Consider the following 23684-nt stretch of genomic DNA (forward strand, 5'->3'; position numbering starts at 1 on the left):
GAAGTACGTAGTCAAGGCAAAATGATATGATCGTTACTGGATTGGGCGAGCAGCTCGCTGGAATAGGATCATGTGATTCTCATTCAGGCTAGCGCTGTGCGCTGAAGATGATCTAGATGTTTTTATTTTATTATTTTTTTATTCTGAATCGAATTGGTCAAGGAGCGAACTGAAGATACAGGCAGATTCTGGGCACACGCCGGTTAGAAGCCCGGGATGAACGCGGGATCAGTTCAACATCACAGTTGCAAATCACCATCCCAGCTCTACAGCTAATTCGCATGAGGAATATACGGGGACCTATATTGCGTCGCCACGAAAACGTCTCTAGCCAAATCAAAAAATCCCGGTAGGGAACGGAGACAATCATCACTGGGGGAGAAGCTGCTCTGCAGCATCACTCTCTCCCTTTGCATATCACTCTGGATTGCCTTCTTATAGAAAGTCAGACTCCGATCGATCGCCCTGCGGTCACCTTCATCTTCACGGTAAGTGTTTTCAGGATCCCCGATGGCTTTGAGAATGCCAGGCGGCTGCAGACGATAAAATCTCACGAGCACCCCGTTGGCAATCACGCCGCGGCGCCGCCTCCAGGATCTGTTTCTCAGGACCCAGAGTTCTTTCTTCATACTGTGTTCCAGCTCCGTCCATGAGCCTGCGTTGGCGACCAGGAAGACCAGGAAGGGTTCGCCGCGGTATGAGACCACGAGTTTCAGGTAGGGGGACCCTGTTTCCGACCTCTCCGGGATGGGATATACGGTGCGGATGCGATAGCCCCAGCGCCCAGGATAGATCTGGGTCAGGCGCTGCTTCCAGTATGCCAGTTTCTCGGGTTTTTCAATCATGTTGATATCAGCTCAGTCTTTCGATTGCTCGCAGTCAAGCGAATGGATCGGGGGAGTCTTCTCGGACGAGCCATCCTCCCGGTGGTGGACAATGGCGATATATATATTCAGGAGAGGTTCATGAAGATCTACCACCAACGGCAGCCCAAGCGGAAAGCCCCGCAATCTAATAAAAGAAAACCCCCATCATAGGGCCGAGTCAGCTCCATGATAGACGGGTCAATTGATAGGATGAATGGTCAGTGACCTGTTTATGTTGCACAGCTTACCGACTCTTCCCTTATGCACACAAGCAATGATCATCATCCCAGCCACATTCTGCGGCAACCAGACACACTATACTATAGTATAGCCTGAGGCACCCTCCTCTGCCAACGATGCACGACGTACACTACATAAATAGACTAAGGTAACTTTGACTGGGTCTGATCGTCGCTGTGCCAATATCGGCGCAGGTGGCACTAGCTGGCACCAGCTGCCATCAGCTGGCACAGACGCACTTGCCATGGGATGAATCTCCCCACGGAGAGACCCGGGGGAGGGTGACTCTGGTCAAACTGTTGCTGCCTGTGATGGTGGGGTGAAGTCAATGATAGTGTAGTATAATGGAGTCTAGTGTACGGAGTAGTCTGGTGTAGTCTAGTGTGGTTTAGTGTGATTATTGCCGGAGTTCACCTGCCATGACCTTAACCATCGTTAGGCTGAGACATTCAAGACCCTGAGGGGATAGAGTCCATCTCGGGAGGCAGGAATAGATGAATGAAAGACATGCTGCAATTCCAGGGTCTTTTAACATGAGGATTGGCCGTGAGTGTCTGTATCTGACGTCACCAGCATAAGTTAGTCAGAGACACGGCATCCTACGGTCATCCTATCATTTCATTTCCTTTTCTCTCTCCATCCGGGGTCCTTGGGCTGTCTGAAACCCCCACCCCCACGCCAGCTGTCAGTCCATCGTTCCAAAGCGTGCAGCCATCCATTCCCCCTCATCTACAGCCCGCATCGTGATCTCCCTCACTCGCAGTCCCCCACTCCAATGACTGACCTACCAATTCTCATCGCTGGCGCAGGCATCAGTGGCCTCCTTCTAGCCCAATACCTCCAACAACACCAGATCCCGTACCGGCTCTTCGAACAAGATGCCGCGATCGACGCACGGAGCGGTGGCTGGGGGCTGACCCTGCATTGGGCCCTGCCCGCATTGCGCGAATTGCTCCCGGAGCCCCTCGTCGCGCAACTGCCGGAGACATACGTCAATAAAGCGGCGGCTGCGCGGGGCGACACGGGACGCTTCCCCTTCTTTGATCTCCAGACGGGATCGGTCCTGTACAGGGTGCCCGCGGCGGAGCGAATCCGGGTCAGTCGCGTGCGATTGCGGCAATTGCTGGCCACGGGGCTGGAGATTGCGTGGAGGAAGACCCTCACGGCCATCGACTCCACGCACGACAGAGTCACCGCTCATTTCCACGACGGGAGCTCAGCCACCGGTCGTCTGCTGATCGGATGCGATGGAGCGCGTTCCCGGACCCGCGCGATTCAGTACCCCGACAGCCACGAGATGGCGCCCTTGCCGGTGCAGTTGTTGGGGGGCTCGGCCCTGTACTCTGCGGAGGAGCTGGCCGGGGCAGAGGCTATCGATCCGTTCATGTTCCAAGGGTCGCATCCCGAGACCAACATCTATTTCTACTTTAGCAGTCCGTGGCTGTCTTCGTCGTGGGAGTCTTCGCTAACCTCGTCGCGCTAGTCCTCGATACACCGAACAACTTCCCAGACAGCAGCGAGGACCGATACCGCTGCCAGGTCATCGTCTCCTGGGCCGACGCCCAGGGGATTCCGGTGCCCAGCGACAACGCAGCCAGGCTCGCCCTGATGAAGTCCCTGACGGCCAATTGGGTGGAGCCCTTCAAAGGGCTGGTCCATCGGCTGCCGGACAGCACCGACGTCCGATCCATTCGGATCGCCGACTGGTTGTTCCGGCCAGAGCAGGCCCCCGCGCATCCGAGGGTCGTGCTGATGGGCGATGCGGCGCATACGATGACCATGTGTAAGCCTGGTTGATGGTGACCTCGTAAGATTGGGGGGCTGATGGGAGTGATGTAGTCCGCGGCGAGGGGGCGAATAATGCCATTGTCGATGTGCTGGATTTGACCAGGCGAGTGGATTTGCGATCTGAGAGGTGAGGTGCCACGTCTCTCGTCAGCCGGACCGGGGTATGGGGACTAATGGAGGTACACCATATAGGTCACTGAGCACTGATGACCTTCGCCAGTCGCTCCAGCGCTATGAGAACGATGTGCTCGCTCGCGCGGGGCCGAGTGTGGTCAACTCCCGGCAGGCTTGTCTCGATGCCCATGAGTTTGCACGCATCGTGGATGGCAGTCCGTTAGTGTCGGCTCGCTTGCGAGAATAGCTCCGTCAGGGGGGATCACTGTGCATCAGTCATGCCACTCCAGTTACCTGGCATGCACCATGCAGGATGTCGGATGCTGTTTGAATCAGGATGACCCTGGCCGGACCAGATGGAAAGTTACGCTTCCTCCAGGGCCACCATTGAGCATAATCTGTCATGCTTGTAGTCAATACATTTTTAATCAGAATCTACCTCCGTCGGAACATCTCGTACTCATGCGTCGTTTCACGTTACGCCAAACTGTGGCTCGGGGTTATACATAGCTAGTATGATTCAATCTTTTTTTGAGGTTTGTTGAACAGGACCAGCTCCGCGGTCCTCATGTAGGTCATTAGGAGACTACAGGCATCTACTCCAGGAGCCCTAATGGCCCCTCACGGGTTTCATGAGTCTACTTCCTCCCAGACAAAGCCGGCCCCCGGCCCATCATCCCCGATCAACATCATCAGCTCCGCATCCTGATCGCGCGTGAAGAAGGATTCCCCACCTGGACTGAGGTAGACGGCCAACCGACCGGCTTTCCGCAACTCATTATCCGCCGGCACCGATTCGCGCCAGAACTGCGCGATGGTCGGGGTTTCAATGCTCCCGTAGATCACCTGCAGGTCCGGACGGTTGGTGCGGGCGAGCTGCACCAAGTCATTGAGCAGCGAGAGGGCGCGGACCCAGCGGGGATCCCCATCATCCGGCAGGGCCGCCTCGCAGAAGATACTGTATCGCCGGCAGTCGTCGGCGTCAGTGCAGGCGACGGCGTAGATGGTGGACAGGCAATCGTCGATGATCACGGCTTGGACGGCGCCCACCTTGGGTCTCCAGCGCGGGGGGAGATCGGACGGGGTGTGGACTGTGAACTGGTGCGATTGCAGCACGGCGCGATGATGTGCAGGCGGCCACATCTTGAGTCGTGGTGACCAGACTACGTACTACATGTACCCTTGCCTGGTGATGGGGATGTTGCGGATGGGCGCAGACCGGGGACGTTTCTATACTATCAGTTCTCCTACCTCCCTATCCCACCGCATAAAGAATGCTGGTTCAATTCTCCTGATCTAATCCTTTGACCGTGCCGGAATGCTCCTGCAGCATTGATGGACCGTATGTCTTGTGCACGAGTCCTCTTTTACCCCACCCCCGTTAGCGAGGGAGATATCGTGATGACCTTCGTCCATCCTTTCTGTCTGAACTGAGGTCTCTTGACAGTCTCCGACAACAGACAATGTATCAATGCCACCTCATTCGGCTTTGTCGCCTTCACATGCTGGAAATCGGCTCGGATGTCTTCATCTGCTGCACCAGCTGAATCGCAGCCCCACTGCAGCATCCCGAAATAGCCCAGCTCGATCTGCAAGGGGACTAACATCCTCCACATGGGAGGGATCGTCGTCGGGTCGGACTGGGAGTGGTTCGCAAAGAGACCTTAGGGCTCCACCGTTTGCCGTCTTTGGCACGCTCAGCCGGGCGGTGATCCGAGACAAGTTCAATAACACGAGTCGAACTGCGGGTATAGATATCCCTGGGGGGCAGCCCCGTGGGCAAGAGAATGGTTCACGGTTCTCAGGGTGTCCGTGTCAAGTCAGTCAGTCAGGGTTAGTGTCGTCGTGGGATCATGCATCTCCCCCGGTTTTTGGTGGCAACACTGTCGGCCCTCCCGTGCAGTGCCCTTCCTGCGCTGCAAGCAAGGGAGTCCACCCCCTCGACCATCACCCCGGAAACCCTCGCCTCGTTTGACTTTTGGGTTCAATATGCCGCTGCGGCCTACTGCGAGCCCAACTACATCGCGCAGGCGGGCCAGAAGCTGGCCTGCTGGGCGGGCAACTGTCCGGCTGTCGAAGCAGCGGATACCACTATCCTGCTGGACTTTTCCAAGTACGTAGATCCCCCCTTAACCCCCACTAACCCCATATACTTCCTCTTGACTCACTACTACTCAGCGCCACCATAACCGACACAGCGGGCTTCCTCGCCGTCGACCACACGCACTCCTCCCTGATCCTCGCCTTCCGCGGCTCCTACTCCGTGCGCAACTGGGTGACCGACGCGACCTTCCTCTACACCGACCCGCAGCTCTGCCCCGGGTGTTTCGCCGAACTGGGCTTCTGGAGCGCCTGGACGAATGTACGCGCCAACATCACCGCCGCCCTGACGCGCGCCCGGGAACAATATCCGACCTACTCTCTGCAAGTCGTCGGCCACAGCCTGGGGGCCGCCATCGCCACCCTGGCCGCCGCCGACCTCCGCGCGACGGCCGGCGAGACCGTCGAGCTCTACGCCTTCGCCTCCCCGCGCGTCGCCAACCCCGTCCTGGCGCAGTACATCACCGCGCAGGCCACCCAGCAGCAGAAAGGCGCCAATTACCGGTTCACGCATACGGTCGATCCCGTGCCGAATCTGCCCTTGCTGGCGATGGGGTACTCCCATGTCAGTCCGGAGTACCATATCACCGCGCCAGATAATAGCACGGTGGTGGCCAGTCAGGTGGTGGTGTATAGTGATGGGGATTATGTGCGGGGGAATACCGGGGTGGGGGTGCCGGATCTGCTGCGGTTCGATGCCCATCATTGGTATTTTGAGCGGGCAGATGCGTGTATAGAGTCAGGGTTGCCTTGGCGGTAATTAGGGGGGGGTGTAGATGGTAGGATGGATGCAGGGGGATGGGTGGTTTTATAACTAGAACTTGTTCATATAGACCTAACCAGGTACGGATTATATATAGCGACTACAGCTAATGCCACTAGTACTCTATCTCCAAACAACTACATTTTTATACCCTACTGTTCATAATCTCTGGCAATCATTGGTTCATTCATATTACATACATCAATCCCCAATCACGTATCCTATCATAATGTCATCCGGACGTCGTAGCATCATGTCAACGCAATCACTCATCGCCCAGGCTGCTGCCCCCCTTCTTGCCTGCCTCGTGGGGGTCCACCTTGCCATGAGCGAACTCCCCCTTGGCACTACCACCGCTGTGGCTGCCGGTGGCCTGGCCGCCGATGGAGCCGCCCTCCTGGCCGGCCTTGTGGGGGTCGACCTTGCCATAGGCGAACTGGGACTGCTGGGTGCGCTTGTCGGGCTGGCCGTCCTCGCGGAGACCGCCGTGCTCTGTGCTCCATTAGCGAGACTGATCGAAAAGGCAGTAGTAGAGGGAGGGGGGGGGTGAGAAGGGGCGTACCAGAGGGCTTGTACTTTTCGGACATTTTGCTAGAGGAAAATCGAGCGATGGAGATGCGAGCGTGGGTGTAGAGTGGTTTGTGGATAAGATGTTTGATGGTCATGGAAATGGTGTTGATGAAGATTTCTCTAAACCAGTGGAATTGAGCCCTCTTTATAGCCGGGCCATGGTTGAGGATGAAGGTAAAGGAAGTGAATGAATGTCAAGGTGAGGTCATCTGCGGTCATTCCACCGGGGGGATGACATCGTCCTTACGATTTGCCGATGACCTGATCGGCACCATTCTATTACTCTGTGAAGTATAGGATCGAAGGTGATCTCGTCATTATCACCACATAACAGCACATATCGATGATGCGGGCGGGCATCATGGGTGGAGCGCGATTAGGGATTAGGGTTTTTCGATTGCGTTCGATCGATCGGGCTGCCTCCCCGCGGGGATCACTTCACTGCCACTGCACCCCAATACACTACCCTACTTGTCCTCCAGCGAAACAAGCTTATTGAGAGCTGCAGACTTGACTCCTCAACTCCCGACTGCTAGTCATTGGCGTGTCTACCCGGGGACCCCTGAAACATAACGATTTCCTTGGATCTCCCCTCCATTGCGGTCGATTTCTCCGCCGATCGAGAGAGTCGAGCCGGTCATCGTTGCGTAATGCGATGGCACAAGAATCAGACCTGGATCAAGGGTTGCATCGGCCTCGTTCGGAGAATTGCATGTCGACGTATGCTTGCTACAGTAGCTCGCCGACATGGTGAAGATTTGCACGTTGATCCATCCCGCCGATTGCCTCGGTCGGATCTGCAGGCTCGACGGAGGCCAGGCCTGGATTATCCCCCCTTGCCTGGTTAATCTCGAGATCACACCCTCGGACCAGGTGTGACTACCCTTTCCCGGGTCCCTAGACGTGCTTCCAGATGAATCGAGCGGGAACTGGCGATTTGCGACCGTGGAGATGGCTGGCTCCTCTCCACGGTCGCAAATCGCCAGTTCCCATCGAATGACTACACACACTACAGCACCCGGAACCACGCAACTCTTCTCACAAGGGTAGTGTATTGGGTATCACAAGAATGGTCATGATGCGCGGATATATATACAAGTATATATGTGACCCATCCGGCTCTAGCACGATTAGAAGGACGAGTCCACAGCAGCAACCTCCTCCACGAACCCACCCAACAACAACTAGAAGAACAAAAAGAAAAAAAGAGAAAAGCAAAAAGAAAAACGAACGCATTTTGCTCAGCGTATAAGCTGACGTCTATACAGATCAATCATTAGATGTACATCAGGGTGAGTGCGGATCACTTTATCAATCAATGTAAGAAGAAAGACAGAGAAAGAGAATACAAACAGGCGACTACGGCTTCGCCAACTGCTCCTTGCGGAAAAACAGCAAAAAGCCGGCACAAACCAGCAACTGACAGAACAAAGCGACCCAAAACCAGGCATTGGCGACGGCACTCGCTCCGAAGGTCGGATCCGGGGAAATCGGGCCCGGCCCGACATTATTCGGCCCGAAGGCGCGGGCACAAATGGTGGCAATCGAACCCAGGACCTGCGAACAGATCAAAGTGAACAACATATGCGTGCGAGTGAGCGTCTGCAGCAGAATGATGCCAAAGCCCAATCCCTGGATACTGTCCAGCACCCCCAGCCACAGCCAGATACTCCGGGAGACCAAGGACCCCCCGGTGTATCCCCCGGTGACCCAGGGGAGGAAATACCCAATGCCCGACACCCCCCACCAGATCTGCGCCCAGCGCGGCGCCCCTAATCCACAGGCGAAGACGGGGAGGAACCAGCTGTGCGCTTTGAAGTACCGACTGACCACAAACAAGAACCCCGCCCAGACGAAGCCATAAAACACGATGCACAGGATCACAATCTGCCAGCCGTGCGTGTGCGCCGACCCCCACAGGAAGCCCCAGTTGCGGCCATAGGGGGCACTCAGGAAGAAGTTCTGCAGGATCACCGCGACGAAATTCCAGAGCACGATCTTGCGCCGGAGGACCGACTTGTAGAACGAGGCGACCTTGCCCGGGGTCTGGTTGTAGTAGGTAGGCAGTCCCTTCCACAGCAACGCCCCCACGGCCCACAGGACGAGGGCAATCGGGTAGCAGATCGCCGTCATCTTCCACGAGTTGGCCAGGGTACCGGTGCTGGTCAGCACCCCGGAACTAGACGCCTTGGTCAGGGTCGAGCCCCAGTACCAGAGCGCAATCACGTAGGCGGACTGGATGCCCTGGATGAGACACGCGCGGAAGATCCAGACCTCGACGGGGGCTCCGCCCTCGTCCCCGAAGTTGAGGGCAAAGAACAGCGAGCCACTCGACGAGCCCACCGCGTAGGCGGCACTGCCGATATTCTGCAGCCAGCCGCGGTTGAATTCGTTGCCAATCCAGTGCGCACTCCCAATCAACAGGAAGGCCAACCCGTAGAAAAACCACGGCACGGACAGACACACCACCGATCTGAAGTAGCGGTACACCAGCCACCAGCAGATCGAGGAAATCAGGTAGGTCGTCGCAATCCCGTACAGCTTCTCAGCGGTCTGACCGACCTCGCCCGTCAACAGGGTGACCTGATACGAATTGGCGGCGATGATCTGGCCCACGCTCAAAAAGATACTGTAGATGGGCCAGTCACCAATACGGATCTGCATCCAGCGGCGCAGGCCCGTCGGCGGCACGTAGTCCTTGCCGAGCAAGAACTCGTCGTCGGTCTCGTGCGACCCCTCGTTGCTGCTGGCGCTCAGGCGCGAGCCGGTCTCGTCGTTGTAGGAGCCCATGGACGAGGCGCCGTGCTTGTCGCGGAAGATGGAGGGGGTGGGGGACTTGAAGCGCCCGAGTTTGGCGTCGCGGAAGCGATCGAACCACTCCTTCTCGCTAGTGACGAGATACTCCTCAATACAGAACTGCGACTCGGAGTTCTCCCCCGTCAAATCCTCGAGCCGCTTGTCGAAAGCGTTGTAGTACTCGCCCGTGCTGTCGGTGAAGAAGGGGTCGACCTTCTGCAGCTTGAAGTCCTTCTTGCCGCCCACCACCGAGTCGAGGGAGAGCATGGAGGCGCTGGACAGCCGGTTGCGGGCCTCGTGGAGGGTAGGGGGAGGGAGGAGGGTTTGCGCGGCGCTGGGGGGCGTGCCGGGGCTGGAGGGGACGAGGCTGTGGTGGGGGAAGCCCGGGCTGGCGGGGACCAAGACCCCGGATTGCCGCGCCGCCTGCAGACGCCGCGCCTCCTCCAGCTCCGCGTGGTTGAGCGTGTACTCGTCCTCCCCGAACTGGTCCTGGGGATCGGGCTCGAGGTCCGTCTCGTCGCCGCCTTCCTCCGCCTCGACGATGTTCTCGTTCTGCGGATCCGCCCGCCGCCGATGGCCCGGCCCGGACCGGTATCCCAGCGACAGCTTGCGCTGCAGCCCGGAGACGGGCTTCTCGGTGGGGTCGGAGGTGGCCACGTACTCGCTGAGGCGGTTGAGGTTGGCGTAGCTGCTCTCGCGGGACTGCAGGGTGGCCGTCGGCATGCCGGGGGCCAGCGAGGGGGACTGGGGCGCCGGGGTGAGGGCGAAGTGGCCGGCGGAGGGGGTGACCGGCCGGCCGTTCGTCTTGCTGCGCTCCTTGCTGTGCACCTGAATGGCGGTGGTCTGCAGGATCTCCAGGTCCTCGACCCACTGCGCCACGGGGAAGCGCTGCTTCGCGGAGCGGGCGCGCATCATGGCGCGCGTCTCCTGCTTGGAGTTCAGGGCGGCGTCGATGGCCAGCTTGAACTGATGCAGCAGATGGAAAGTCGAGGTCGACTCGACGTTGTACCACCAACCGGGCATCTGACCCAATCCACCAACGCGGGCACCGATCCCCAAGGCGCCCTTCCGACCGAACTCGACGGCCACCAGGCCAAAGGGCTCGTCCCGCGAGGGGATGAGGGCGAATTCGGCGCCGGAGAAGATGTAGGGCGGCAGACTGGTAAATTCGGGGCGCGAGAAGACCCGGCCGGGGTAGAGCTTCATCATGTGGTCGAGCTTGAGGGCGGCGAATTTCCCGTATAAATCGATCACCGGACCGACACAGATGAGCTGCACGTTGGGATGGGCCTCCAAGACCGCCGGCATGACGTCCGCAATCAAATCAACCCCCTTCTGCATCGACCACCGGCCGACAAACACCAGCAGATCCGCATCCGGGTTGACGGTGAGACCCGCCCACTCCTGCGCCTGGCGCTTGAGATCGCCCCGACCCGCCTCGTAGGCCGGATCCACGGCAATATCCCCACTCATCGCCTTCGCCTGCTCCTTGTTCCACTCGCCCACGTCGGAGGGATCCGGGTTGGGGAGGTTGCCGATCTTGCGCAGCCCCCAGAAGATGGGATACCGGGCGTAGGACCGCTTGCCGTACTTCTTGGAGACACCGACCGCTCCGAACCCCTGCTGGTGGACACGCAGGTAGCTGGCTCCGGAATGCAAGAGGTTGAACACCTCGCCGAATTGGACATAGTGGCGGACGACGTCCAGACTCAGATTAAACACCTTGCACACCTCCTCGCGCTCGGTGGTGGTGCGCAGGGGCCACAGACCTTGGAACTCGGCGTTGTGCAGGGACAGACACGCGGGGATGGTCTCGGGCAGGAGGTACAGGGGGGCCAGGGAGCCGTGGTAATCGTTGATATGGTAGAGGTCGATGGGGAAGCGCTTGCACGCCTGGGCGATACACTGGTTCCAGGCCGAGTAGTAGATGGCACTGTTCAGATCGTCCATGCGCGCGGGATACGGCTCGGACTTGGTCTGCTGGCGGAAGACGGGGGCATCGAGCAAGACATAGGTGATATTATTCAGCGTGTGGTACTGCACCTGCACCTCGTAGTCATTGTCCAGAATCGTGACGTGCATGGGCTCCGCGGGGGTATCGACCGGATAATCCACCCCTCCAACGCAGGGGACCACCCAGATGAGATCCTGGTGGCCCAGCGTCTTCCCCATCAACTGGGCCATGACTCCCAAGCCACCGATCTTGATCTTGATCTGCCAGTCTTCGATATCATACTCCATCGTGGCGATGAGCACCATGCGCCGCTTCTTGCCGGCCACCGCACCCCCCAAGGGGGTGGAGGTTTGGAGCAAGCCCGACTTGTTGGCCAGCCGCGCCAGGGCACCTACCTCCTTCTCGGCGAGAGCGCGCGGCCGCTTCTTGAACTGGCGGCGGATGGCCAGTGGGATCATGGTGTGCTTCTCCTGCACGCCGACCTGGTTGAACTTGACCTTGTAGAAGGACTTCATGAAGACCCAGACGCAGGCGCAGGCGCTGATGGGGGGGATGATCCAGAAGAGCACGAACATGGCGATCTGGGTCGCTTGCTTGCCGACCGGGTAGAGGTGGAAGCGCATGGTGGCATCGTCAATGATGACGTTCCAGGAGATGTAGGGCGCGGGGGGGTGCTCGGTGATGTTGATCAGGGTGGCGGACAGCGAGGACGGGGGCATGCGATCGAGCACCGAGTCATTGTCGGCGTCGCCCAACACCCAACTCTGATCCGGTTGCCCGTCCGGGTTCATGCCCCAGACGTTCAGCTGGGCCACCGCCGGCCATTCCGCCGTGAAGTGGTAGTGCCACAACCCCGACCCCAAGTCCTGGCTGACAACATTGTCCAGGCCGGAGTCGTAGCCGTACTCGTTGTAGGGCCCGTTCCAGAAGATGTGGGGGAAGCGCCGCGGCACCATGTGGTCCCAGTCGGCATCCCCCTCCTGCACGTAATCACTGCTGCCGGTCCAGCGGTTCCAGTACTCGATGCGGATGTGGTGGCCCTTCCAGGACTGGCGCTTGGTGCCGGACCAGGGGGACTCGGTGATGGTGTCGTTACCACCGTAGTAGGGCAGCCAGTCAGAAAAGGAGGTGCCCCAGTTGGTCGAGTAGCGGTACTTGTCGGCGCCAGCGGCGTGGTGTTGGATGAAGAGGGTGCCGTTGTCGAACTTGTGGAGCAGACTGGTCGAGTAGTTGGCAGTGGTGTGGATCATGGGGTTGTCGATCTGGCCGATGCGCAGCAGGAAGTGGTCGACCGCGTTGGTGTAGTCGGTGTTATCCACATTGCTGACGTTGTTGACCGTCATGCGGTGGATACCGTTGTAGACCCCGGTCAAGGTGGCCTCCCACATGAAGGTCGAGGAGATGTGGCCGCTCCAGTCGGACTGCGTCTCGTTCAGGGTCGTGTTTTTGCAGGTGACACTGCTCGTGTCCAGCACCGGCGCCTTGCCCTGCTCCGTCGAGGAATTGAAACTGATGGACTTGGTGATGGAGTCGCAGTCCATCGCCTCGTTGAAGTACAGCGCCACCTTGACCTCCTCGTCCTCGTCGGGGGCGACCGACGACACCACGGGCACGTCGTGGCCGGGGGTGAACTTGGTGATCATGGGCTGAGGCTTCACCCACGAGGCCTTGGGCACGTAGGCGCGGTAGGCGTAGGCATCGAGGGTCATCTTCTCGAAACAGCCATTCGCCTTGGTGGAGCCGTTGAGGCCCAGCTTGTAGGGGCTGTCGATCAAGGTCTGCTCGTCGTAGGGGTAGAACAGGTTCTTGACGGTGGTGCCCGTCTCGTAGGGGGAGACAAGAGAGTAGTTGAGGTGACTGCAGTTGAAGGTGTAGTCAATAGTGCGGTTGACGTTGTGATACACCAGCCAGACCGACTGATTGGCCGCAGCAGACCCCAGGTCCTGCACCTCCGCGTTGATGTCGCGCATCACGGACCAGATGCCGGTCTCAGTGGCTGTTCCGTTGGAACCGCGGTAGAAGACCTGCTCGGTCTGGTTGGACAGGGCCGTCAGCGAGTATCCGTCGTTGAGCACGGGGTACGCCTCGCGCAGCTGGTACATGCGCTTGATGATGTTGCGCACCGGGTGGGAGGGATCGCGGTGGTCGTAGGTCACCGTGGGGTCATGGCAGCCATTGCGACCAGCCTCGATGGGCCAGTTATAGTACTGCGAGGACTCCAGCGAGAAACAGCCATGATCGCGCCAGGCGGTGGCAGGCGACATGGCCTGACGACCGAAGATGTAGTTGGCAGCGGTGGCATCGAGGATGTAGAAGGCCTGTTCCTCGCCCCAGAGCAGCAGCGGGATGCCCGGCAGCACCAGGGTGGTGACATATGTGCCCAGCAGCTGTCTCTGGACACCCTTTTCCACGGTCGGCCAGCGGAACACATCCTGATTAGTGGCTCCGTACATATGCCGGGGATCGAATTTGCCTGTTTGGGGGTGGGGGAGCATTAGCCGTGGTGCCTTTTTTTTTTTTTTTTTTTTTTTTTTTTTTTCTTTTCGGGCTGAGAAGTGAAGCTATACATACCGGTGTTAGGGTTGACCAGATCATTGGACTGCGCCATTTGGTTCCAGGCGGTGACCAAATCCGGTTGCAGATCATAACCAGCCTCCAGATTCCCATCCATCCCCAAAAACCGGGTCAGGTAGCGATAGATGGAATAGTGGAAGGCAGCGCCATCAATCGCATTCTGGCCCTCTTCCCGCAGGAAATACTGGGGCTCAGACGCGTTGGTGAGCTTCATGGCGGCGCTGGCATCGGCGGGATATTGATCGGGCTGCCGACCTCGGCCCAGGTAAATCGAGCCAAAGGTGTTACCGCCCGTGATTTCTCCGGCAATAAAGAAGTTCTCTTTGCCCACCGCCCGCGCACACTCCCGATACGCGGCCGACATGTCGCCCAAGGCGTCCACCGTCGATTGCGTCGCCTTATCGTACCGGAAGCCATCAATGTCCAGCGAGTAGATGATCATGCACGAGTGGCGGATCAGCCGTTGGCGCACGGGGGAGTACCATTCACGCAGACGATCCTGCACCGAGGCGAACTTGGCCAACTGACGTTCCCAATCGGGGAACACACCGAAGGCCTCGACATCACCGTACTGATCAAAGTCGCTGTCGTAGCAGCCCACCAGCTGGTCGGTCACCGTCTTCTGCACCGGGTAGCCATCTTCGAACCAGAAGCGGGGATAGTCGCAGGTCGAGTTGTAGGTGTTGCCGATGTCAAAGTCCACATACCGCCGGTCCGACTTCCACTGCGTGCGATGTTCCTTGACCGAAAACGGCGTGGTGGTGTTGAGATAACCCTCGAATCCGATCAAGTCACCCATGCTGCCCACGGTTTTTAGTATCTCGGTGTCATCACACCCCCACCCCCCCGGGACCACACTTACGTTGCAATCGTGTTGTCGAAAATCACATACATGCCCCGCTTGTGGATTTCCGTGATCGCATTCCGCCAAGTCTCCAAATCACCGTAGTGCTGGTCTAACAAGGTCGTGTCCAGGGCGGAGTAGCCATCATACCCCCAGGGCTGGTTCATCAGCTGCGTTCCGGCCAGATACAGCGCCTGCGTCGTCATGTGTTAGCAAAACATCTCGAGCGCAGACAGCACCGCAGCGCATCGCATCGCATCAGCCCACCTTAATGCCCATCCCCTGCAAATAATCCAAAGTATCCAACAAGCCCGCGACATCACCACCGTGACGCATCTGCGTGGACGCGATATCATGCTCGAACAATGTCCCATTAATATTATCGTTGGTGGGATCGCCATTCACGAAACGATCCAGAAACAAGGTGTAGACGGGGAAGCGCCAGTTGTCCGGCGAAGGGTGGTACTGGCCGGTGTGGTTGGGCCATTCGCCCCAGTAATCGAGGGGATCCGTGGCGGTTTTGTTCTGATTGAAGTTGTAGGCGGCATACGACTCGTTCCACGGCCAGGCGACGGCCGGGGAGGCCAGGAGGGCCAGGAGCCAGCTGCTGCTGGAGGCCCACTTCATGTTGGTGCCCTCGGAACGATTCTGCCCCTGCCAACAACCAGCGAAGGGGAGGGATGGAGGGGGGGAAGTTGATGGAGGGCGAGGCTCTATGAGAGAGTCATGTACAAGTCCCGTCCCAGCTTCTCACGGTCCCAGAGGAACTTTTCGTAGCTCGTAACGAATGTTGAGGTTGTGGCTGCCGGGGAGAGAGAGGAGGGGGGGGGTCAACTGATAAGTAGCGGGGAGAGCTGTGATAAGGTGTGAGAATGGAGAAATACCCACGCAGAACCACAAAAAGCGAGTGCGGAGAGATGTTAACGAGAGAACAGGTGGGTGAAGAGAGGAAGGAGGAGGAGGAGGGAGGAAGAGAAAAGAATGCAAAAGGTATACGACGGAAGAAACGAAAGACCAAAGCGAGAGAAGAAGGGGAAGAAAGAAAGAGAGAGAGAGGGTAAAAAAAAAAAAAGATGGAAGCGAACAAGCCGGGCTGGGGAAGTAGTAGTTAGAGGAATATCTGGTGAGATTGAATATCAGGGCCGAGAAAGGCTGAGTGGAATGGATGCAAACAAGTGGATCGAACGAGGCTGAGAGACCCTCGTTTTTTCTGCTAAGAATAACTAGACTTAGACAGGCTTACTTACTCGAGACTATTACTAGTACCAGGACTCCGTATCCTAGTAGTAGTCTGATCCCCTAGAGAGCACAGAAGACCTGACTTTTGGCGAACTTTGCTCTCCTTTGTCTCGTTGGTCACTTTTTTAGTTTGAGGGCGGGGGGGGAGGTGGTGCTTCTTCAGTTGGGGCTCTTTGGCCTCTCTCTCTCTCAGTCTTTGTCACAGACAGAACAGAAAAAAAAGAAAAGAAGAGAAAAAAGTCAAAAGTAAAAAGTACACGGTAGAAAAAGTTTGAGATCCGCAATTATTCTATCACCTCCGTATTCTATCCTTTTGAGCAGCAGCTCTACGTTGCATCTCTGCCATGCGCCTCCTTCCGGGGAAGGGTTCTGGATCCATCTCGCCTCTGCCCCGTATGATGTATGATGTATGATGGATGATGTATGATGAATTGAAATGGATGCTGGGTTCGGACAGGGAATGCACAGTCCGGCGTACCAGCAAATGAATGCGACAAGTTGGACAAGAAGGAACTGAAGACAGAATGATGGCTCTGTCTCCTCCCTACCGTAAAGATTTTTGAATCAATTTATTTTTATTTTTACTTTTATTTTTGACCCTTCCCTCGACTCGAACTCGGGACCAACCGACACGCCAATCGAAGGGATCCACCAGCCAGAATCGTTGTCTTATCATCGCGAAGAGCCAAGAAAACCGCCCCGAATGCAACCCAGTCAGTCGTCTTTTACGAGGTGGGCAAAAGCACCGGGGGGGTCCACGAGCTGAGTGAAAATAAAATGTCTCAGAGTCAGAGGGAGAGCAACCGGGCCCAACTCGGCCACTGGCCGGCCATGCCGTTGGGCTTATCGCCCGAATGCAGACCCTCCCGTCGACGGTAACGGTAGGGAAGGGGGGTGCAGGTACGTAACTATTTATTCCTTGGACTTCCCGCGCAGATAGAAGGAGTGAGATAGTAGGGGAGATACATAGAGTGAGGGAAAGAAAAAAAAAAAAAAAAGAAAACAAAGATAAGAAGCAGCCCTTTCCCCCCCCCCCTCCCTTCAGGTGGCTTGCTATCACCTTGGTGATTCTGTAAAAGTCAGCAAGGACAGTCCCTCCTTGCCAGTCAGCCTGAAACAATTATTGGACACCTCTGGGCTAGACGAAGGGATTTGAGACATGATAGGTCTTAGTAGTTACGAAGTAAGTTAGGACACTTTCAAGTACAGTAGTGAGCAGTGGTTTGAGAACATCCGAATTAGGGTCGAGCCACCGTCCGATCCAAACGGATCAATCCGATTAGCCACCCAGGGTCCTGATTTAGCAACCTTGATAGAGATTGCAAATTTACCGTATTTTTCAAAGTACCAGTACTGTATCTGTGAAGAAACGATCCACCGCCCTGGGACTTGGCATTGATACTGGGAATGACTCTGATTTGCTGCTGGGCTCACCGACCCACCGCCATGTCTCAGACCACCATCGATTTGACTGGGCTGTATCTGTTGTGATCAATCTATTATCCCTCTCGATTCCTCTCTATGCCTCGGATTATGAAAGTCCTTAGTGTTTATCAGAGAGCCTGAGGCCAACCAGCTGGCGATGCTGACCAATCGCCTCTATTAATAGACAGATGCAATTTCCCAGTGTCTCTCTTGTTTATGGTGGAATGTGGATGATAAAGTAGGGCTGCCCGAGTGCGGGCTCCCCCTGCTCCCTACCCGGAGATCAGCGATAGATGCAACCATCAATCCAATTCCCAACTCAGTGAAGTCAATCAATGGATAAGGTGATCCGGCATCGTCCCGACGGAAGCCCCCATCTCTCCCTTGACCCATGTCAGGGGGAGGAAAGTTGTTTCTTTCCTTCTAGATTACTTACTTACTTCGGAGATGATCTAACTTTTGATTATTGACTGTTTCCGTAGACAGAGTGATGTAGTGAGGGCCTGATGCATCGCCTGAGACTACGGCCTGAGGCATCCACCATCGCCCCCTCCACTCTCCACTGCAGGGACCACACGCTGCAATCTCCGAACTTCCAATGATTCTTCACACACTCTCTCTCAGTAAATCCACACGTGCCCTGTCCCTGTCAATCCCCTGAAATTCCCGTTGATCTCCTGCTCGACCGTTCGTAGGAAGAATAGGGTGTTCGTGCCCGGCTCCACTACTCAAAGCCACGAACCCTGAAGCCTTGCCGGTCCGGTCTGACGCTGCGAACAGACAGGATGACTGCTATGGATGGAGTATACAAACATATACTCACATTCCACCGCTGACGGCCCCCTTTTCGCATGGCTCCGGACAGGGTTTTATGATCGCGGTCAGGCACCACCACGCGATGGATGACCTTAAAATAAGCGAATGGGGAACTAACCAATGACAAACCCCCCCTGCATGGCCACGAGAGTGAGGAGTGAGACCTGATATGGGGTTGTCCCTCCATTCGCCAGGGTGAAAGGCCTGCAGCCGGACTAAGAGTTCTCCTGTCTTGGATGACATGGGGAACGTTTAGCCTGGGGGGAGGAACCCGGAACCGGCCTCCCACGGATCTATGGACTGTACCTGCTTTTGTGCCGAGGAAGTGGCACACTTTTCCAAGGAAATTCCGGCCCAGCGGCGGAAGGCCAGCCCTGAAAAGAGGGGATTCGCTCCCAAAGCACCCAATTGTCGCCGCAACAAGCATTGTCCCTGGATGGGAATGATGGACCACCACCCACTTGATGGCTGCGAATGGCTATCACTAAGAAAACTAGCATGCCACTAAGAATGTGCTGGCCCCGGTTACTAGCTGCTTGGGGATAGCTTGCAGATGTCTCCAGGATCAGTTGACCTTAATTTGTCTTGTAATTAGGGCAGAGGCAAAAGCCCTTTTCCCCCTCGCATGGCCAGACGCTGCGCTCGTCGACTGCCTTCCGTCTCCTGCAACACATTATCTTTTCTTCCCAATCATGCCCTCTCATCCCCTCATCATCCTTATCGAGATGACGCTCTTTGCCTGTTAATCCCCTCGTTCAAGTTCCAACCTACCGGCCGTCATTCGTTCCACCACTACCGACTACTGCCGTTCCTTGCTATCACGCACACGCTATTCTCTTCTCGTCCTTCGTTACTGTTCCTTGTTTTCTGTGCTTTTTTATGGGTTGCTTTTGAGTAATGCGTTAATCGGGGGATTGAATCTACACCAGAAATCCGCTTAGCCAGAGAGCGCCAGTAAGATCCCTATCAGTCTTTACCTCCACCCCGATTGTCGTCTTGTCGGGGCAGGAAGCACCACCCGCACGACACGCGCGGACAATGGTATCATTCTCAGGACTCCAGCAATGGGGGCTCGCCCTGGCCGTGCTCGCGGGGTGCGAGACCGCCTCCGCGGCGACGACGCAGCAGTGGAAGTCGCGCACGATCTACCAGACGATGACGGATCGGTTTGCGCTGACGGCCGGCACGACGGCGGCGGCGTGCAACACGACCGCCGGACTCTACTGCGGCGGGACTTGGCGCGGGACGATTGACAAGCTCGACTATATCCAGGGGATGGGGTTCGACGCGGTGATGATCTCACCGATCATCCAGAACATCGACGGACGGGCCTCGTACGGCGAGGCCTACCACGGCTACTGGCCAAACGACCTGTACTCGCTCAACTCGCGGTTCGGGACGCACCAAGACCTGCTGGACCTCAGCGCCGCCGTGCACGCGCGGGGCATGTATCTGATGATGGACACGGTGATCAACAACATGGCCTACATGACGGCCGGCAAGGACCCGGCCACCAACATCGATTACGCCACCTTGACCCCCTTCAACAGCTCCTCCTACTACCACTCCTACTGCGAGATCTCCAACTGGAACAACTACACGCAAGCCCAGCTGTGCCAGACGGGCGACGAGATCGTCGCCCTCCCGGACCTGTACACCGAGCACGAGGCGGTGCAGGACCTGCTGGTCGACTGGGCCAAGCAGGTGATCGCCACCTATTCCATCGACGGGCTGCGCATCGACGCAGCCAAGTCCGTCAACCCCAGCTTCTTGACCACCTTCCACGACCGCGTGGGCACCTTCATGACGGGCGAGGTGTTTGAGCAGAACGCCTCGGTCGTGTGCGACTACCAGAACCACTACCTGCCCAGTCTGCCCAACTTCCCGCTGTACTACACCATCCTGGACGCCTTCACACGCGGGAACCCGAGCGCCCTATTCCAGCGCATCGCCCTCGTGCAGGACCTGTGCACGGATGTGCCGGCCATGCCGACCTTCATCGAGAACCACGATGTGGATCGGTTCGCGTTCGCCAATGACGATCTGACGGTGAGCCGGCCCCTGTCCCCCCATGCCCTAGAAGCCCTATAACCAAGCCGAATCACACTAATCCTCTGGCAACCAGCTGGCCAAAAACGCCATCACATTCGAGATGCTCTACGACGGCATTCCCTGGGTGTACCAGGGACAAGAGCAGCATCTGAACGGCTCGTACGCGGGGACGCACAACCGCGAGGCGCTCTGGGAAACCGGCTACAACACCGGCAGCGAGCTGTACGTGCTGATCTCGAAGCTGAACCGCCTGCGGAAGCACGCCTACCAGCTGGACCCGAACTATATCGATTTGCAGACGGTTCCGCTGTACCAGGGGGGCAGCGAGCTGGGGTTCTGGAAGGGAGCATTTGGACGGCAGGTGGTGATGCTGCTGTCGACGCAGGGCAGCACGGGGAGTGCGTACAATGTGACACTGCCGATGACCTACGGGGCGGGGATTGAAGTCGTGGAGGTGCTGAGCTGTGTCAACTACACGGTCAACCCCTACAGCCAGCTGATTGTGCCGATGGACAAGGGGGAGCCCCGGGTGTTCTTCCGGACGGACCTGATGCCGGGTAGTGGGCTGTGTGGGTATAGCTCCAACTCCACCTCCTTGACTCACCTGCGACTGTCGGCGGCGGCGGCGGCAGCGGCGGCGGCGGCGCCCTCGGGGGGAGAGTCTGTGGCGAGGGTGTCTTGGGGGGTGATGGCGATGGTTGCATTGGTGGGGGTGTTGTTGGTTTAGTTGGTTCTTTGCTGCTGAAGCATTCTGTGTACATACCAATTCCCTTTCACTTTTGGCGTGTTGTTTCTATTTTCTGCAACTCAATTGTGAGGTTAGTGCTCTGTTGCAGCATTCTCCGACTCCGTAGTTGTTTCCATCAAGTAATGTAATGGCAGTCTCTGGCTTTTGCAGTGGGGCGCTATCTATAAGTCAACTGGTATTTATGAGACACAGGCTGTTGTGGGAGCTAAAAATGGCTTCCTGAACCACAAATAAATAAAGAATCCACAGCCGTAATTATGTACCATCCATACCGGTAATCTACCTCCACCCGCATATTCCGTCCGGGCGCGTCCTCCCCATCCGGTAAGGCGGTACTGCCAGAACGGTCAAAAAACTCCTCAGCCACACCCACTGAATCAGGGGGTATCGACCAACCATCCACCAATCCATATTCAGAGATCAGAGGTATACATCATCCACAAACACCAGTATACTAAGGTATATACATACATACAGACACACATACGGACATACCTGCCAGCACAGTCCATCCTTGTACATTCCCCCGATCATAAAATCATACCAATGGCCATCTGGTGCTGGCGTCCGCGACGACGACAGTCCCAGCCGCGATGGCAGCAAATTGAGGGTTCGCCCACCACCCCGTATACCCTAAACAAACACCATCGCACCCCCTCTAACCATATCCACCTAAACCAACCACAGCCTTTGCCAGCGATCTGCAGTCCCTCCCAAGCTGGCACGACCTCAAGGACAACACCCTTCTCTTCGAAGCCTTCGAATGGCACGTCCCGTGCGACAACCTTCACTGGCATCGTCTGCAGCGCATCCTACCCAGCCTGCAATCCATTGGCGTCGATGCCCTCTGGCTCCCCCCAGGCTGCAAAGCCATGAATCCCACGGGAAACGGGTACGACATCTACGACCTGTGGGACCTCGGCGAGTTTCACCAGAAGGGAGTCCGCGCGACGAAATGGGGCTCCTGGGAGGCCCTCCAGGCCCTGGTGGCCGAGATGCACGCGCGCCAGCTCGACGTGTACTGGGATGCGGTGCTGAACCATAGAGCCGGGGCGGATTATCCCGAGCGGTTTGAGGCTGTTAAGGTTGATCCGAAACGTAATTCTTCCCTTTCCCTTTTCCTATTCCCCATGCCCGATTCCCCAAGCGCATTTAACCCGCTGTGGTGGAAGGCTAAGGTGGATGACAGACCGGAACATGGAAATCTCTCCCCCCAGCTGGATCTCGGGCTGGACGGGCTTCTCCTTCCCCGGCCGGGGGGAGGTCTACAGCAGCCAGAAATACACCTGGCAGCACTTCAGCGGGGTCGACTGGGACGACGCCTCCCAGACCAACGCGATCTTCAAAATCCACGGCAAACGCTGGGCGGAGGATGTCGGCCACGAGCTGGGGAACTACGACTACCTGATGTTCGCCAACGTAGACTACGCCGACCCCGAGGTGCGGGCGGATGTGCTGGCCTGGGGGCGCTGGATGGGTGAGCGGCTGGGATTGCGCGGGATGCGGTTGGACGCGGCGAAGCATTTCTCTGCGGGGTTCCAGAAGGAGTTGCTGGCGCATCTGCGGGCGACCACGCGGCCGGATTTCCGGGTGATTGGCGAGTATTGGACGGGGGATGTGGGGGAGTTGGTGCGGTATGTGAAGACGATGGAGGGGGCTGGGGGGGTGTTGGCAGTGGATGCGCCGTTGGTGCATGCTTTCTCCCGGGTTTCCTTGCACCACGGGGGTGATTTGCGGGGGGTGTTGCGGGGGACGTTGATGGAACGGTGTCCGGGGAATGCCTTGGTATGTAGGCCTGCCTCTCTTCTCTCTCGCGGTGACTGCTGTGCTGTGCTGATGATTCCGGGACAGACATTCGTCGAGAACCATGACACGGTAAGTCCGCCACAGCCACGTAACAAGCATCCAGGCACAACATGCATGAACTAACCCACCCCAGCAACCCGGCCAGATGATGGCGGTACGTTCCTTAAATCTCACCAATCAACACCACTAACCACTAACCCCAAACTCTAGAACACCATCGCCCCGGACTTCAAACTCCTCGCCTACGCCCTGATCCTCCTCCGCCAGGAAGGCCACCCCTGCCTGTTCTACGGCGACCTCTATGGGATCTGGAACGGGCAGCGCGCGGTGCTCGACGAGGCCTACGCGCGCAAACTGCCCATCCTGACGCGTGCGCGCAAGCATTTTGCCTACGGCGAACAGCAGGATTATCTCGAGGAGGGGGGTTGTATTGGTATGCCCACAGCCATTCTTGTTCAAACCCAGACTGCACATCACAAATGCACACATCTATGACATCTATGACATCTATGACCTCACCACGCCAATGGCTCGTATCTGACCCACACGACACTCCACTGTATAGGCTTCATCCGATACGGCAACGCGCGCCACCCCGCGGGATTGGCGTGTGTATTGAGTGCGCCTCAAAAACCCACCGCGACCCTCAAACACCGCACAAAACGCATGTATGTCGGACAGCGACACGCACACGCGACGTGGAGGGAAGTCTTGCAGCCCCAGGAGGGGGCGACTACTCACGTGGTGATTGACGCGCGCGGGTATGGGGAGTTCCCGGTGGCCGCGACGGGGGGGTGGTATGCGGGCGTCTGGGTGGAGGCGGTGGCGGCGGAGGGGGCCAGACTGGATGAAGTGTTGTATGTGTGTCTGTTGGGTTACATTGAGTCCTTGAGTGATTGGGATTACTGACGCGGGATGACTTATAGTGATCACGATATCTACGGTACTACTGCGGAGCAGCCATGAGCTTGAGGGGTTAAGGAATTAAG

General features: G+C 57.3%; 8 protein-coding genes across 8 annotated transcripts; 4 read left to right on the plus strand and 4 right to left on the minus strand.

The window, feature by feature from the left end:
* Positions 1-272: 272 nt before the first annotated feature.
* Positions 273-845, minus strand: BP01DRAFT_384891 (uncharacterized protein; the record flags this gene model as incomplete). Its single annotated transcript, XM_025577547.1, has 1 exon — positions 273-845. The coding sequence occupies one exon, from the start codon at positions 843-845 to the stop codon at positions 273-275; it is 573 nt and encodes a 190-aa protein (XP_025428920.1).
* Positions 846-1876: 1031 nt separating this feature from the next.
* On the plus strand, positions 1877-3246 carry BP01DRAFT_324208 (FAD-dependent oxidoreductase; the record flags this gene model as incomplete). The annotated part of the gene is made up of 4 exons (XM_025572817.1): positions 1877-2539; positions 2590-2889; positions 2946-3021; positions 3087-3246. Coding segments are annotated over exons 1-4 (1194 nt in total), but the record flags the coding sequence as incomplete, so codon positions are not given.
* Positions 3247-3638: 392 nt separating this feature from the next.
* Positions 3639-4151, minus strand: BP01DRAFT_367691 (uncharacterized protein; the record flags this gene model as incomplete). Its single annotated transcript, XM_025576468.1, has 1 exon — positions 3639-4151. One exon carries the CDS (start codon positions 4149-4151, stop codon positions 3639-3641), a length of 513 nt encoding a protein of 170 aa, XP_025428922.1.
* Positions 4152-4861: 710 nt separating this feature from the next.
* On the plus strand, positions 4862-5868 carry BP01DRAFT_345631 (lipase family protein; the record flags this gene model as incomplete). Its single annotated transcript, XM_025573605.1, has 2 exons — positions 4862-5121; positions 5187-5868. The coding sequence occupies 2 exons, from the start codon at positions 4862-4864 to the stop codon at positions 5866-5868; spliced, it is 942 nt and encodes a 313-aa protein (XP_025428923.1).
* A 268-nt stretch (positions 5869-6136) lies between these two features.
* On the minus strand, positions 6137-6458 carry BP01DRAFT_384895 (uncharacterized protein; the record flags this gene model as incomplete). The annotated part of the gene is made up of 2 exons (XM_025577548.1): positions 6137-6363; positions 6434-6458. The coding sequence occupies 2 exons, from the start codon at positions 6456-6458 to the stop codon at positions 6137-6139; spliced, it is 252 nt and encodes an 83-aa protein (XP_025428924.1).
* Positions 6459-7480: 1022 nt separating this feature from the next.
* ags1 (alpha-1,3-glucan synthase Ags1) lies at positions 7481-15645 on the minus strand. Its single transcript, XM_025578259.1, has 4 exons — positions 14877-15645; positions 14628-14803; positions 13763-14565; positions 7481-13664 (listed from the first exon to the last, which is right to left on the minus strand). The coding sequence occupies exons 1-4, from the start codon at positions 15234-15236 to the stop codon at positions 7801-7803; spliced, it is 7203 nt and encodes a 2400-aa protein (XP_025428925.1). The 5' UTR covers positions 15237-15645; the 3' UTR covers positions 7481-7800.
* Positions 15646-19127: 3482 nt separating this feature from the next.
* On the plus strand, positions 19128-20868 carry BP01DRAFT_384897 (alpha-amylase; the record flags this gene model as incomplete). Its single annotated transcript, XM_025577549.1, has 2 exons — positions 19128-20138; positions 20215-20868. The coding sequence occupies 2 exons, from the start codon at positions 19128-19130 to the stop codon at positions 20866-20868; spliced, it is 1665 nt and encodes a 554-aa protein (XP_025428926.1).
* A 567-nt stretch (positions 20869-21435) lies between these two features.
* On the plus strand, positions 21436-23661 carry BP01DRAFT_393756 (alpha-amylase; the record flags this gene model as incomplete). Its single annotated transcript, XM_025578260.1, has 8 exons — positions 21436-21499; positions 21577-21987; positions 22079-22674; positions 22741-22764; positions 22829-22849; positions 22906-23128; positions 23261-23552; positions 23622-23661. The coding sequence occupies 8 exons, from the start codon at positions 21436-21438 to the stop codon at positions 23659-23661; spliced, it is 1671 nt and encodes a 556-aa protein (XP_025428927.1).
* Positions 23662-23684: the final 23 nt, after the last annotated feature.

Source organism: Aspergillus saccharolyticus (assembly GCF_003184585.1).
Source record: "Aspergillus saccharolyticus JOP 1030-1 unplaced genomic scaffold BP01scaffold_30, whole genome shotgun sequence".
Classification (NCBI taxonomy): Eukaryota; Fungi; Ascomycota; class Eurotiomycetes; order Eurotiales; family Aspergillaceae; genus Aspergillus; species Aspergillus saccharolyticus.